At 34.6% G+C, this 16,345-nt stretch overlaps 1 protein-coding gene across 5 annotated transcripts; it reads left to right on the top strand.

Moving 5' to 3' along the window:
• Positions 1-531: 531 nt before the first annotated feature.
• LOC135734542 (uncharacterized) lies at positions 532-8,618 on the top strand. 5 transcript variants are annotated; one of them, XM_065253383.2, is made up of 20 exons: positions 532-1,562; positions 1,643-1,768; positions 1,863-1,901; positions 1,984-2,907; positions 3,015-3,154; positions 3,231-3,432; positions 3,538-3,654; positions 3,748-3,950; positions 4,017-4,164; positions 4,600-5,301; positions 5,578-5,684; positions 5,826-5,945; positions 6,039-6,086; positions 6,186-6,269; positions 6,492-6,557; positions 7,404-7,455; positions 7,548-7,598; positions 7,895-7,939; positions 8,024-8,088; positions 8,161-8,618. In XM_065253383.2, the coding sequence occupies exons 1-16, from the start codon at positions 1,493-1,495 to the stop codon at positions 7,446-7,448; spliced, it is 3,141 nt and encodes a 1,046-aa protein (XP_065109455.1). In that variant the 5' UTR covers positions 532-1,492; the 3' UTR covers positions 7,449-7,455; positions 7,548-7,598; positions 7,895-7,939; positions 8,024-8,088; positions 8,161-8,618. The 5 variants fall into 5 exon arrangements, with proteins under 5 accessions (XP_065109455.1, XP_065109457.1, XP_065109458.1 ...); XM_065253385.2 differs by having other exon boundaries at positions 4,600-5,289; XM_065253386.2 differs by lacking the exons at positions 5,826-5,945; positions 6,039-6,086.
• The last annotated feature ends 7,727 nt before the right edge of the window (positions 8,619-16,345 follow it).

Here is a 16,345-nt window from a genome sequence, read left to right on the forward strand (position 1 = left end):
TTAAAAAACATGTAAATTTGTTTAAAAAACTTGTAAATTTGTTCAATCATTGTAAATTTGTTTAGAAAACTTGTACATTTATTCACTCATTGTAAATGTGTTAAAAAAACTTGTAAATTTGTTAAAAAAAACTTGTAAATTTGTTAAAAAAAACTTGTAAATTTGTTTTTAATATTGTAAATAAGTAATTTACCATTGTAATTTATTTTTGCCTTTCCAGGCCACGGTAATAAACTGAAAGGATGTTGTGAGATATAAATAAACAAACATTAGCTTAGCATTTTTGCTGTTTTCTCTAAATACATTTACATGACATGGGTCTAAAAATCATTTCATAAAATACAGAGTTTTAGAGGTATCATCTTCAGATTTAAAACAGAACATGGTCAGACCTGTGGCTTTATCTGCAGAGCATTTCTAGATTGCTCCAAGGCCAATTTCATTTAGATTTTCATAACAATATTTCATACATGTTTGGTGGAGTTAATAAAAAAGGAGAGGGGGTTCAGCGAAAAATCGGCAGCCGGCAGCAGGAAGTAGCTGACACTGGCAGCTGACGTCAGCTGACACTGACAGCCGGAAGTCTTACCATATTAGGAAGGACCTGCTATTTCGTGGCAGCCAATCAGTATCGTTCACCGTAGTAGCAACCAATCACATTTAACTGGAAACCCGCGAATCTTCATAATACCGGTGGTGTTTGGTTCGGTAAGTTCGTAGTATATTAATTATAAGATTAGTAAGTAATTGTTGCTTTGTAAGTTGGATTTTAACTGTTATGTTAGAGACAGTGTATCTGTGATTAACAGTTAGTTGAATTGATTAATTTAATAATTTGTAGAAATACCGCTTGTGTACCATGTGGTCCTGGTTTGTGAGGGGCAATCATTAACTTAAAATACTAACTTAATTTACTATTATTACCATTAAACATTAGCGTTTGTTAACATGTTAACTTAATCTATTGATTAGAATAAAGCTCATGCTGATTCATTGGAAGTACTGACAAGCTCAGCCTTGATGATTCAAGTACACCACTAACCATATCGTTTTTTGTGCATTTCATTTTTCAGGGGATTGTCTGATATTCAACCATTTACTGATTTTTGTTTTATTGCTATTGCTTTTTTAACAAAACAGTTCTTTTAAGAACTACCTTTCTTTCTCAAACTTTCTCAAACTCTTTACTGTCCTCTTTACCCACCTCTTGTGTAACTGCCTATCGATTATGGCAGGTAAGAAGCCAATTTTTTCCCTAAAATCTTACTAACTAAAGTTAATTTGAGCAGAACATGCAAACACCTCTCCATGGTTAAAATGTAATTGGACTTCTAAAATGTTTTACCTTTTATATATACTATGAATTTGTGTTGCTATTTTTAAAGTATGTTATTTTCTTGTATACACTGCATGTGTAGGAATACCCTTTGCTTTTGGAAAAGATGAAGTCTTTTCTGGGACAGGCAGCTGTCCCTACTGTACAACTGGGGTAATGTCAAGTCCTGAGCACTTTCAGGCAAAGCATGTAAAACATGCCATATATTTTGAGGACAATGGCATCCGTAAGCATTGTACAAAGCACACATGCATTTTACATGTTTGATGTAAGTTAAAATGTATTAACTTTCTTTTGTCTTTCTAGAAAAATATTGTGTTCCTTGCTTTTGTTTGAACACCCGACAACAAAAGAGGTGCCATTGGCATTGCCCGAAGTGTCAGCACATCTTGTGCCGTGCCCCTGACTTTATAAAGCACCTACATAATCATGGTATGTGCAATGTTATTAGTTCAATTTTCAAGTCTTGTTTCACTTTGTCATTCATGTTATGATTAACTCGCCTCATCTTTTGCCCTTTTTGTAGATCTTTCAGTTATAGGCAAAATTACCAACAAGCCAGACAGTATGTACTTTTGATGCTGGTATTTAAGAACGTTTAATATTGATCTTGGTCTACTTTAACATGTTTATATATTTTCCCTCAGAAGGGCCATCTTCAGAAAAATCACAGGCAGGGCAGCAGGTCAGGGAACAGCCACCTATCTTTTGTATTGATGAACGAAATGGAATTTTTGTCACCCCAAAAGATGCCCATGGACCTAGAGTCCCTCTTCACGTAAAGAAACACATGGTCTCGGGGTCTGTTGCCTGTGAGTCCTCTGTGTGTCGAGATTTTATGAGGATTGGAGTTGAAAGCGGCAATCCAGGCCTTGAATGCATTCACCTTCAGAGGACAAATAGAGCAGTGTGCTATTCTGCACCAGCCTCACTTAGGGAGGATTCTTTGCAGTCCATGGTTGACAATGGCCTGCTGTCAAAAACCCGACTAGATGAATGTGTGCAGCTAAGAAACCGAAGTATTGCTGGTGGTGTGGATTGTGTATTTCCCATTATTTGGCACGAGCAAACCTCTGTCAGTTTTTTTTATTTTTCAGTGTTTACTGGGGTAAAAGACAGCTGGTGTCAGTTCAAAAGGACCAGAGTCTCTTTTGATAGCCATCTGGGCAAGTGGCACTGCCAGTGCCGCAATAAAATAAGAAGCTGTGTCCACAGATACCTGTGCATGTGGTGGCTGTTTCAAGAGAAACCCCATATCCTTTCTTGTCAAACTGAAACACATGCTGAAGACAGTGATGTGGATGAAAGGGTCAGAGATGTTGCAGAGACAGAAGTGGCAACACTGGCTTCTACTGACATACAGGAGTTGACAGATTATTTGTGGAGACAAAAGAGGGTGCCAGAAAACCTTCCACAGGATTTGTCGACAAAAGAACGCCAAATCCCAGATTTCTTTGAACCTCTAGAGTCCAATTGTCCTTATTGCCCTGGTCCCACTCCGCCAGCTTTGGGGGAGAGGGTACTAATTACACGGCATGGGACAGTGTACGGAATATCTTCAGTGACTCGAGGTTAATTTCAGAAATGACATTTATACATTATGTATAGATCTCGTTCATGCATTTTCCACATTGTGTTTAACATTTAATTTTTTTTATACAATTTCTGTGTTCTCCAGATGTGCCAGTGTATGTGAAGAACTGCCTTGTCTGTAAACGTCCAGTGAGGTTTCAAGAATATCAGTCTGGTTTTCATAATTATGATAACAGGACCTTTTTGACCATTCCCCTCTGTTCTCTTCTGACATCTGGACTGGCAGTGAGTGAATTAATAACATGACATGAATTTCATAAATACTTCTACATATCAGTAATGTCTGTGTGTGTTTTTATAGAATCATATTGCCCTTGGACGTTTTCTGCAAACCATGGAGGATCATGCCAACATCACTTTTCCACACAATTTGATAAGAAAAGCATTTTATCATTTCTCTGCTCTGAGGGAGTACTCCTATAACTATTCATGTGTCAGATGTGGCCACAGTTCTCCGGTTTTGGTTGCCGATGGAAACTGGAAAATTGCATTTGATTTACCAGGTAAAACAGAGTGAGGGGGTATTGTGTGAATTGTTATATGTGAGTGCATATAATGACCTGTCTTGATAAATATTTGCTGCTTTTCTCATTGTCTTTGTGTATTAGCACATCTGTTTAGACGGCCAAATTTGGACAATATCAGCCAAGAGGATACTCAAGTTAATGTCAGCACAAGATGGGAGACGCTTGAGAAGGAAATGACTGCTGCTGGGTTCTGTGATGGTGAGTGCCATTTTGGTGGTGGAGTGGTGGTACCCATAGCTTGAATCCTGAAATGAAAGTTATATTTTCCTTTTTTTTTTAAATTAATTTTAGGCAACAAATGTGCCAATCCTTATTCACGTCCCTTGACATACACTGCCTTTACTCCTTGGCTGGGTAACTGTTCTAGGATAAGCGATATTGTTCCAAAGACAGAAGTGTACAAAGTTCTATCTCAGAAAGATCGTGCTTTCACCTCTAGCTGTGGCTTGGAGATCGATGAAGAAGCCATTATGCAAGTGCTGGAGTCCAAAACTGTATGTAGTGTACTTTATTCTGCTAATGATGTGTGTTTCTTTATTAACCATGACTTTTATGTTTAGCCAAAGAAAGAAGCCTTGGTCAAAGCCTGCAATGCCCTTGGAGTGTCACACGTGGGTAGTACCACTGACTTGATTAACCGACTTGAGGAGCTACTCCTTTACAAGGACTTGTACCCGAAAATGTTTGTTAAGCTTCAGAAGGCTGGTGGTAAGACATTATCATATGTTAAAGGGTTAAGTTCACCCATTTAGGAAATTGTTGTCATTACTCATGTCAGTCCAAACCCATAAGACCTTTGTTCATCTTTGGAAATGGAAATTAAGATATTTGATAAAATCTGAGAGGTTTCTTGAGCCCTCCATAGAACGCAACGAAATAACCACTTTATTTACCAGAAAGGTAGTAAAAAGTTTGTCTCCAGTAGATCAACCTAAATGTTATGAAGCAATAAAAATATTTTTTGTGCGCAACCCCCCCCCCCCCAAACAATTATGACTCTATTCAACTATATCTTCTCTTTCGTGTCAGCTGTTCACGTAGTGTGAACAGTCAAACGTTGTCATGCATATAAAATGTTTTGAGGATGTTTACTTTTAAATTAACAAATTTTCACAATTATTCTTTTTGTTTTGCCAAATGGAGGAGGTGTTTTGCACATGTCCTGCCCACACTCTGTGGTGTACTACCAGTCAGCACTGTGGTGGCAAGAGTCTGCACGCGATCATGGAGATGCTCTTTTGAGCTTTAAACACCCTCCCACAGTGTATGTATCAGACATTGCTGGACGTGTTGCAAGACACGTTAATAATCGCACCATCCAACGTTTTTTCCAGCCGTATGATGGACGACTTTGTGAAAACACTACTGCACACATCCAGGCAGCAGTGGAAAAACGACTTGAAGTCCGGTTCCCATGGGTGACAAGTGTTGGCTTCTCATCTAGAAAAGTCTCTGAAAATGAGGCCACCTATTCTTCTGACACTTTGTCCTCACTGCATCCTGTGACAGGAACCAATGCAAGATTCTCTTTGTATGATCGGTTCCATCAGAAAAATCAAAAGCGACAAGAGGAGGTTTTGAGAAGTTTGAAATTGGCACCACACGTGGCTGCTCTTGTTAACTCATCCGTAGCTGAACAGCTAAACCGGGAGTTGTCTTCCAGCAGATATTCTTTGTGTCAAATGAGAGATGAACATTACATGTTCTCCCTCCGACTGTACTTCCATCTTCACAACAAAAGAGTTAATGAAAAATACATGAAAACTTTGGGGGAACAGGCTAAGCATTCCATCCGCATTGGCCTACATGGGAAATTGACATTCAGGAGTGAAGGTAGTTGTTTTAGTGAGTACTTATTTTCAGTATTGCCTGTAATGCCCTTTAGATCGTTAAAGTTAGCCATAGATATGTATACATGTTGTTTTTTTGTGTGCTCTACAAGCTAGTTTAACAGAAGAAGGTAAAGTTCAATTGAATCACTGAAGTAATTGTAAATCAAGTTTTAGGTTTTTATACAAATCGTTATTTGGTAGCCAATATTCCAAATGCGCCATGTTTTAATACAAAACACCATTTGAATCAACATTACTTCACCATATTCTAAACTTCTGTTTTTTGTAGTTTCACAAAGTTCACCAAGGCCTGACACAGATTGCTGGGGACGGACAAACATACGTGCCAGGAAGGAAACCCCAGATTTCCAGTTGCAAAACCAACCAAATCCACTGGTATGTTTTCACATAAGGAACATAATGTTCAAATGTATTATATCCGGTCTTAATCAAAGCAGGCAAAAAGCATACTTTTTTTATATACAAATTCTAGTTTCTATCAAATTTCACATTTCAGTGTCCGTTTTATTTTTTTAGTTTGATCATGTTTTGGATGGGACCCAATCACCAGATGAGATCATAGGTGCAGTGGGTAAAACAGTGTTGAAAAGATCTGACTTGATGTCTTTAGGATTGAACCAGGAAGTGGAGGCAACAGTTAGTGGATTGGTTACATAATTTTATTTTAATATACTTGAAGTAACTGGGATCAAATTTTTTGACCTAACATTCTGGATCCTCGTGCAATAGGTGATGAACTGTTGCCTTTCTCAGCTATCCCACATTGCTGGAGAGAAGGTATTATGAGTGTCATTTGACAAACCTGGTTAATATAAACATAATTTATTATTATTATTATTATTATTATTATTATTATTAATACTTTTATTTTTACAGGGCAAGGATGTTCATGTTCTTGATTCATATGTGGTGGCCACTTGGCAACAACCTCTAAATTGTGATCCATTTCTGTCTCTACCAGTAAGTGTTTTTTGAAATGTTTGGTTTCATTTGATATCCTGCTTTAGAGGGAAATGTCACCCAAAAATACAGGGTTAAAACAACTTGAGGGCGAGTAAATGACGAATTTAAAATTTTTGTGAACTATCAACTTTAAGTTATCATCATCACTTCTTATTGTAATTTCTCAGAATTGCCACATTCAACAATATGTTCTATGTTTGTTTCTGTTCACTCCAACAGACTGATGCAGCCTCAAAAGACTGCATCCTATTTCCGATTTGCAAATCAGCTCACTGGACCTTATGTGTAAGTTGTTGATTTCTTCAAATAACATTCGTTTAATTTTGGAAATATTTTAATCCTTGCTTCCATCCAAGGTTTTGCCTGACAGCCATATTTTATATTGTTAATGTTACTTTCTATGGTAATCACAATTTGGCAAACTAACACACAGGCAGGCTATATTGTAGGAAGTTTGCTTTGTGTATTCTGCAGGTATTGCTCCAGAAACTTAAAAGGATACACATTCTTGACTCCACTGACCCTAGAGGTTATGGAGATGCTGACTGTGTATCCATGTTCAGGTTTACATACTGTATAATTCCATTCCATAGTCCAAAGTTCCGTTGGACAAAAACTGTTCGGTGTTCCAGTTATATATATATTGTTCATTTTTATATATATATTTAAATATTATGGAACTGTTCACTTGTTCCATATAACTTTCACCCCCAGTTTCACAGACAAGGCTCTAACTATTTCCAGACTAAAATGCATGTTTAACTGAAAGCAACTTGCACTTGCATATCTTAAAAGAAACAACGGCACTGACATTTTAAGATTCACAACAGTAATGTTTTTTCTAGGGCATATTTATTAAAGCTACTTAAATGTCCTAATTGCAGTAAGGCCTAATCCTGACATAATCTAAACCCTATCTGTGAAACCGGGTTTCAAAGTTTTACATATTAGTCCAGTGGTTCAGTTCAACATTTGTTCTCTGGCTTTAGATAGGCATAGACAGTGGCTCCTTAGTTAGGTATGCTGCTGTCTATGCCTGCTGCAAAATGGCTAAGTGGTTCAACACGGAGTTCATCTCTCTTGCTCTCGTGTGTGTATAAAATAACTAACTTTTTTCCCCTTCTATTTAAGCTCAATTGCAATAAAGATGGTTCCAGGATCTTGGAAGCTTGTTAAAAATAAGGTATTGATTTCATGTTACAACAATTGTTTTCTTTGCTATCTTTGGTGTATAAATAAAATGTTAGTTTCTCCATTAAGATTTTTTTTTCCCAGGGTGTTCCAGCACAGTTTGGATCTGTGGACTGCGGTGTATTCATGCTAATGGTAAGTTATTATGGTGGTTTTGTTTCCCCATAACATTTATTTTATGGATAACCGTAAAATAATTGTCATTAAAAGACATCAGGCTGATCCCAATGAATTTAGTTTTTTTCCTGTGTGTGTGTTCGGTTGTTTGTAGTCCTTAAAGTTCGTTCTTTAAAAAAACTCTCCCTTGCTTTGAACTTTGATTGTCATAACTTATTTATATTCCAGATATTGTTTTTGCTCTAATAGCAACATTACTCTACATAAAGTTCATAATCAACCACCTCTTTAAAAATGTGTTATCTGTTTGACAGTATGCACTGTACACCGTGTTTAACTGGGAGTTTGACTTCACCCAGGTAAGCACAATCCCTTCTTTCTATTTTTAGGGAAGGTATTACTTATTTTTAAACATTCTTTTCCAAATGTATCTTGCTTTTCAGCATGATATGGCCCATATCAGGCGGTGGTGGGTGAATCTGCTCTTATCAAAAATGACACATGGAAGGTATAGATAAGAAAATGTAAATAAAATCCATTTTGGTAATGTTTGGCAATAAAATGCATGTTTTTTTTCCAGAAAGAGGAAGTGCACATCAGCCTTGTCGGAAGTAAGCTGTGAAGAGACAAAACAACAGGAGGCAGGACAAGTACAGAACATCGATATCTTGATGGTAGAAGTATTCCATTCAATATGACAAAAGCAAAGTTCGAACAGGATTTCAAGCCTTTATTATCTCGTTATCTTAATTATAGTTTCTTTATGGCAAATACCATGTTAAATGTTTTCAGGTATTGCCTGTACCCATATGCACATTCTGTTTTAAGGGAGGTTAGGTCATGATGTTTGGAAAATGCAGTATTAATTTTTTTATTCGTTTGTAATACCCAATAGTTGCCAGACTCTGTCCTGTCTGAAATTCTTCTTCTCGTGGTCCTTGAGGAGGGGGATTCTGGATTGTTAAATTTGTCTTTAGTGTGTTCCAAATTCAGAAGTCTGGTGGATACAGACTCATTTAGGAGGAGGGCACACTTCTGCTGGCTTGACAGTACGTATATATTTTTTGTTTATATACATTTTCTTTTGCACATTTGATTTAAATGTGGTAAAAATAGAAACTGAGAAATGTAATGGTTTGGCAACATGTCTTCAATTATTCTTTTAATCATGCTAATTTTTATGTTTCTCAAATTCAAATATTCAGGTGTAACAAATTTGAGAGAGAAGTCTGTGACATGTCCAGAGTACTACCAGATGTACACACTGCAGCCCTGCAGACACTGCAAAGAAATTTATAAGAACTGCTTACCAGGTGTATAAATTATGAAAGAAAATGTGATCACTTCTAGCTGCTTAATGACACAATGTAATAAGAATAGTCATTCATGTGGCTGCATCCATGTGGCTGCATCCATGTGTACTGGTAATTTGGATATTAATGTCACAATTTTCTTATGAATCCTCTAGGTTATGTTGGAAGAGGAAAATTAGGAGAAGTGCAAGGGTTTTACTCGGAAAACACCCATCCAGGGTTTTGCAGTGATTGGTGCCAGCTACTGGAGAGTGAAACGTTCCATCAACCAGTGCCTTAAATTTTCTTTGTTTCTAATTCTTTTCTAGTTTTTATGGATAGATAGGAGGGTAGAAGATTAGTAGGAAAAACTCATTAGTAAGAAAATTAGTAAGTAAGAAAATAGTTTTTCTTACTAATCTTCTACTCTCCTATCTATCCCAGTGTAGAATTGTTATAACTTTGTTCTCTCGCAAATGACAAGTAGCCACATGTATGTACTGATGTCATTTATGCCCTTGGAACTAGTGTGAGATTGTGTACCGTAGAGTCTCTGGACTATTTTTCAATAAATGATTACTTATTTGATTGTACCTCATAACACCCATCCAGGGTTTTGCAGTGATTGGTGCCAGCTACTGGAGAGTGAAACGTTCCATCAACCAGTGCCTTACATTTTCTTTGTTTCTAATTCTTTTCTAGTTTTTATGGATAGATAGGAGGGTAGAAGATTAGTAGGAAAAACTCCTTAGTAAGAAAATTAGTAAGTAAGAAAATAGTTTTTCTTACTAATCTTCTACCCTCCTATCTATCCAAGTGTAGAATTGTTATAACTTTGTTCTCTTGCAAATGACAAGTAGCCACATGTATGTACTGATGTCATTTATGCCCTCGGAACTGGTGTGAGATTGTGTACCGTAGAGTCTCTGGACTATTTTTCAATAAATTATTACTTATTTGATTGTACCTCATAACTCCTGGTCTTCTTTCATCATATCTGGTCTGTGGTCTTTAAGCTGCTATCTCATAACTCTAGAAACATTTTAAATCATGTTAAACCAAGCTAGAACATTGTTAAACTTCAAACTTCTTAAATTTCAAACTTTCTGGCTAGGCTTTTTCAAGCAAACTTAGTTTTTCTACGAACTTTACAATCTAGTTAGAATTTTTGTTGATCATTCTAATTTCAGAAAAACAAATATCAAGCCGGTTTCAAAAGTTACAGCTGTTTTATGTATTGAAATGCTACAAATGTAAAACTGAACTTAAATGATGGCAAAATATGGTTTTAAATAAAGGCCATTGAGACAACGTTCTTTATTTCTTTTAGACAGGACTTTATTTTTGAATGTTTATGTACATTTAATAAATATACAATATGATTAGAGGCATTCGCTTTATTCCATTATTAAACAAACATGTACACTCATTCATAAATTATATTTATACATGTACAAATTCATAATTTCAAGTGTAGCTTAATGTTTGTTTTTGTATTATGATCTTCGTTAATTGATTTATATAAACCTTTTTAAATCAAATACAAAATAATTACAAATTTAAGTATTTCATTAAAATAAGTACTAAAATTATATATTAATTGATTTAATTTATTTGGAGAGTTTATTTGCCTTACTAAAAGGGGCATCCACCTCCGACTTCCGTTATTAGTGTCAGCTGACGTCAGCTGCCAGTGTGTGACGTCAGCTGCCAGTGTCAGCTACTTCCTGCTGCCGGCTGCCGATTTTTCGCTGAACCCCTACTGTAAAAAAGTATAATTTAAGCTCTCTATAACAACTTTTTTCATTTTAACAGTAACTAATGTTCACCTCTTAATAAACTTCCAAGTGTCTGCTTTCAAATGAGACCAAACTTATGCTTTTAGTGCAAAGACTTCATAAACTGTATCTATTTTAGTTTGGCTATGACAGTTTTTGTGGGGGGGTTCGGAAAATGGAAAGAGGGCTAACAGGTTAATGCATTTTAGGAAGGATTGTTCCAGTGCACCATTAAACCCATTGTAGGAGTGGGACATGAAACACAAACACGCAAAAATTCTCAGGGCAGCCGCATATGTCGAAATTTCAGTCAAAACCGTTCTATTTCATCTTAAACAATCTGAAAACAGGGCTTTAAGTGTAAAATACCGAACTTGTCCTTTAAGATATGTCAGTGCAAGTTGTTTTCAGTTTGAACAGCTCTTACATTTATTTTAGTCTAGGACTACTCTAATCCCTGCCCGGGAAACCGCCCCAATATGTATATATCTAAACTGAAGCTTGATTTACTACTTCTAATTAAATATTATATATTAAGAGTTAAAAATAACTTACCATGAGCTGCAAAGTCCTCCCTACAAATGTCTTTGAAAAACTTTAGCTTCTGAGGAAAGAATGCAGCATCATTAATACTGAATACAGTCTTACAACCTCTAAACAGTCAATAAATGGTTAACTTTCACGCTACATTACATAACAGATTTTTTGACGCTACCTTTATTCCTTAACATATATACATCAATATATATATTTAACAAAACAATCTGGTGTATTAATTTTCGATATAACAGGCTAACAGTGCTATCTTTCAAACCTTTAACATTAGCTATAAGCTAAGCTAACGTTACACAACAACTTATCACTAATAGAGAGTAATCGTTAGTATTGACAACATTTCGCATGCAAAATATGATTGTCTACTGATAAACTTCAGAATGGTCAAACGTTAATCAAATATATTAATTTTAAGATATTTTAACGTACCTTGGGACTGAATCCGTCTGACAAGAAAAGTTGAACGACTGGTAAAAAATCAAAATACGTGCGTTGTGACGTCATCCCACACGTCAGATGCATTATTCAAATCTCAGAATTCACTTCTCTCTGAAACGCATATACGAAAACTGTTTAAGTTAATTAATGTGTACAGAAGAAAGCGGTATGCAAATGACATAAAATCTATAAAAAAAAAACACCCATATTCCACTTACAAAAATGAACCATGTTTTTTGTGGTAAAAGTTTAGTAACCATGTTACAATTTTTTGGTGTATTGATTACTATTAGCAAAACCATGGTTTTACTACAGAAACCATGTTTTAACTATGGTTTTTGAATACCTTTGTTTTCAAAACCATGGTTATTTTGTGGTTAAACACAGTTAATTGGTTAATCCAATGCTTGACTAGTGAAGTTAAAGTGTACCTTATTTATGTTAATAGTACATTACAAATTTATACATCTACAATATAAAATGTAACTGAATATACTGCTCTCTCATAATTTTAAGTCTGCTTAATTTCTCCATAAAATAATATACATTTGTTCACCCCATATACTTTCAAAATATACTGTTTTTAAAGAATACTAAATAATGTATTTTAGAAATATGCTGTCAGTGCATTATTATAATGATAACTTTAAGCATACTGATTAAGTATATCTAAAATATATTTTAAAATAAGTTTAAATTTAGTATACTTTAAAAATTGCACAAAACTTTAACTTAAAGTATATTTTTCTAAAGTATACTTTTAGAAAATATACTAAAGTATAATTATTTTGAAGTATGCTAAAAGTTTAATTGTAAAAATACGTGCAAATATGTTGTAAGCATACTTTAAATATATGTACATTTCTTTGTAGGTATATTTGTAATGTACTATTGCAAAGTTAAATATACTTGAAATGCAATAAAGTATATTTGTTTTTCACCAGGGCTAGAAAAGTGAGCAAATATGAGTAATGACAACAAAGACTAAAAAGCGTATTTCTCTTTAAGAATTGATTTACTTCTAAACTGCTTATTAGACACAATTCTAACCTATGATATCTTGTAGGATATTACAAGCTATTAAAGTTTAGAAATCAACATTGATATTTCTTAAGACAATCTGTTTTTTTCTTCTGTTTTTTATGGACAGGTATTGTCTATTTGTTAAATAATTTCCTCATTAATGGCAGATGTTAAAGGTCTGGGCCCGTATTCATAAAGATTCTAAGAGTCCTCTCAGAAAACTCTTAATTTAGCTTAAAAACTTTTACGTAGGAGTCTTAGCTTAAGAGCGATTCGGGACTGACCTGAGAGCAACTCTGAGGCCTTGTCCCAAATGGCGCACTTCATGTGGACTTTCATTCTCGTGGCCTTAAATTGCGCATGCTCGCTTAGTCTACGAGTCAGTAGGGTGTCCCATCTGTCATTTTTACGCTTTGAAGTGTGCTCATCAGCGCCTCCTTTGCCCCCTTCTGCAGCAGGCTTTGCGCATTTTACCAACCCAGAAGTCCTTGCGAAAGAGCAAATAGACCAATCAGACCGAGGAAAGGGAGGAGTTCACACTGACGGGCAACTTCTCTACCTATTTCCGGTGTGACGCTCGAGTCTGTCCCAAAATATGACTCTGGGGCACCCACGTGGACTCACATCAAGGGTCCCTAAATTCTGGACTAGCTATGATGTCACCAAGTGGATAACAATATAAATGGGAGTGCTAATTATACACAGATGAAGGTAATTACATACAATATTCCAATAATTCATTAGTAAACAAAATATAAATTCCATAAATTTCGAACCATCAATATAAGTAGATTAAAAAATACAAGCAGCAAATACACACATAGGCCTACATTTAAATAAGACACATGCTTTTTCTTCTAATATACTAATTTGGATGATTATTTCTGTCTTTTTGAATCGTGTTACTGAACAACTAAATTATTTTTATTATTATCTAAACAGTTTTTCTGATTTCTTAACATTTACTTTGGATGCTAACCCAAATCAAATCAGCTTTTTAGACTTGTGGGTAGCTCGTAATTTTTATATAGGGATCCGATTAAAAAACCTTCAGCTCGTAATACACTATTGAGAGTGGATTCTTATTGTCATGAGCAGGGTCGTACGCAGGATTTTATAAATACCAAGGTCCATATGTATTTTTCTAGGGCATGCACCTCAGGAAAAAATTTCATATTTCTCTGCTCTACATATATGACTTCTAAAACATCAGAAAATCAATCAAATAAATATAGATGTCAGTATGCACAAGACTTGTGTTGTTTATTAGTAATACATTAAAATAATTATTTTACCATCCTGGGCACACTGCTGTGTCAGTAAAGTAAACATAGGCTAACTCAAGGGCGTAGGCAGAAATTGTATTTTGGGCGGGCCGGAGCAAAAGTGAGTGGGCCTATAGTTTATCAGAATAAAATTACTTAAATAATAAATAAACCTTAGAGTGGAAAAAAACAATAGACAAACTGCAAAAACAGTGACATCTTTACTTTTCAATTTTTGGCGAAGTCAATAATAAAACACTGTCTAAACATGTTCAACCAACAGAGCTCAATAAAGGCTGGACAAACCAGGCTTATTCAGACTAGTCAGCAGTGCAAAAACAGTTCACCTGAAATAAAGTAGGCTAAAAATAAATTGAAATGACGAAAACTCTCAGCAGAGCACGGTTTGAAATAAATAACAACACACTGCCTAAGTTATGTTAAATCAACCATATACAGTGCAATCAGCCTGTTGGAAATTAAGCTTTTGTGCCAAAAATAGCAACTCATTTAAATTAAACAATGTAAGTTTAACCTCCCTTGTGAAAAAAAAGTGTGCTTAAGTGTACTTTTATAAAGTGTACTTATTACATAAATAATACACTTTAAGTATATACACTTAAGTGTGAATTAAATGCAATCTTTTCGGCGCACTGAATGCACATTAAGTGTAATTAATTTAACATATATCATATATTAAGTTGAAATAAAATGTAATAAGTTGCCATTAAGAGTGATTTTTTGGAACAACTTAATTGGTACTTTATTACAACTTTATACCTACTTTCATAATTGCTTCTAGTGTTTTTAAAATATACTTAAAGTGCACTACACAATATAAAGACATGAAATTAATGTGATTTAAAATGCAATTTAATGTCTGTTAACAATACTCTTAAGTGTGAATTAAATGCAATCTTTTCGGCGCACTAAATGCACATTAAGTGTAATTAATTTAACATATATCATATATTAAGTTGAAATAAAATGTAATAAGTTGCCATTAAGAGTGATTTTTTGGAACAACTTAATTGGTACTTTATTACAACTTTATATCTACTTTCATAATTGCTTCTAGTGTTTTTAAAATATACTTAAAGTCCACTACACAATAGAAAGACATGAAATTAATGTGATTTAAAATGCAATTTAATGTCTGTTAACAATACTCTTAAGTGTGAATTAAATGCAATCTTTTCGGCGCACTAAATGCACATTAAGTGTAATTAATTTCACATATATCATATATTAAGTTGAAATAAAATGTAATAAGTTGCCATTAAGAGTGATTTTTTGGAACAACTTAATTGGTACTTTATTACAACTTTATATCTACTTTCATAATTGCTTCTAGTGTTTTTAAAATATACTTAAAGTCCACTACACAATAGAAAGACATGAAATTAATGTGATTTAAAATGCAATTTAATGTCTGTTAACAATACTCTTAAGTGTGAATTAAATGCAATCTTTTCGGCGCACTAAATGCACATTAAGTGTAATTAATTTCACATATATCATACACTGTAAAAAATGATTTGTTGACACAACTTGACTTGGTCAAGTCATCTTATTGCATTGACTCAGTCAAGTTTAGCCAACATTAGGAGTTAAGTTAACTCAACTTATATATATTTTTTGAAATAACTTGAAGAAAATTGGGCCAACGTACCATATCAATTAATAAGCATTTAGATTTTTTTGTTAAGTAAACTTAAACACATATTGGTTGAACTTAATTTTTCATGTTTTCACAACCATTAATAAAGTCTAATTGACATAAAATAGTAATTTTTCCTCAACATCAAAACTTAACTTTTTGAGTTTACTAGACTTCATTGCTTGCTTTGACAAGAAGTTCTAGACGGAACCAGATTTTTTTATGAAATCAACACAACTGCAAAATTGAAACTCTCAGCATTTATTTTTTGCTTGCAAAGATATAAAAACATCACAAGAAAAACCCTCACATATATTCAGCTCACACAAGCACGTGAAAACTTCTTTATGCACAGACTCATTCTTAGAGAATAGTGCAAATAACTCATGTCAGATATTTTCATGTCATGAACAACTGACAAAGAATTCACTGGTGTGTTTAACAACTTCAAATAAAACAGTCTTCTATTCCCAATCAAATGTCAGACATGACAAGGAAAGAGAGGACAAGGTAACAAGAACACAGTCTGTTATTCTAGAATTTTTTTAAACAATGTTAAAATATACAGCTCACAGAAACACGTGCGAACTTCTCTATACACTAGGGCTGCACGATAAATCGCATGTGATTGTCACGTGCATCTCGTCAGTAATGCTGGTTCCTTGATTAGAAGTAAATCACCATCAGCTGTTTTCAGATGGAGCTACATTTACTACACAGAGCCGTAGTTCACTGACAATTGGGGCAATTTGGC

This window comes from Paramisgurnus dabryanus, chromosome 1, assembly GCF_030506205.2.
Source record: "Paramisgurnus dabryanus chromosome 1, PD_genome_1.1, whole genome shotgun sequence".
NCBI classification, from domain to species: domain Eukaryota; kingdom Metazoa; phylum Chordata; class Actinopteri; order Cypriniformes; family Cobitidae; genus Paramisgurnus; species Paramisgurnus dabryanus.

Excerpts from the sequence above, each read along its gene's own strand:
- LOC135734542 (XM_065253383.2), top strand. The coding sequence starts at position 1,493 with ATGTCAAGTCCTGAGCACTTTCAGGCAAAGCATGTAAAACATGCCATA. Across the intron at positions 3,951-4,016 it reads AAGTGCTGGAGTCCAAAACT|CCAAAGAAAGAAGCCTTGGT; the intron begins GTATGTAGTGTA and ends TTTTATGTTTAG. Across the intron at positions 6,270-6,491 it reads ATCCATTTCTGTCTCTACCA|ACTGATGCAGCCTCAAAAGA; the intron begins GTAAGTGTTTTT and ends TCACTCCAACAG.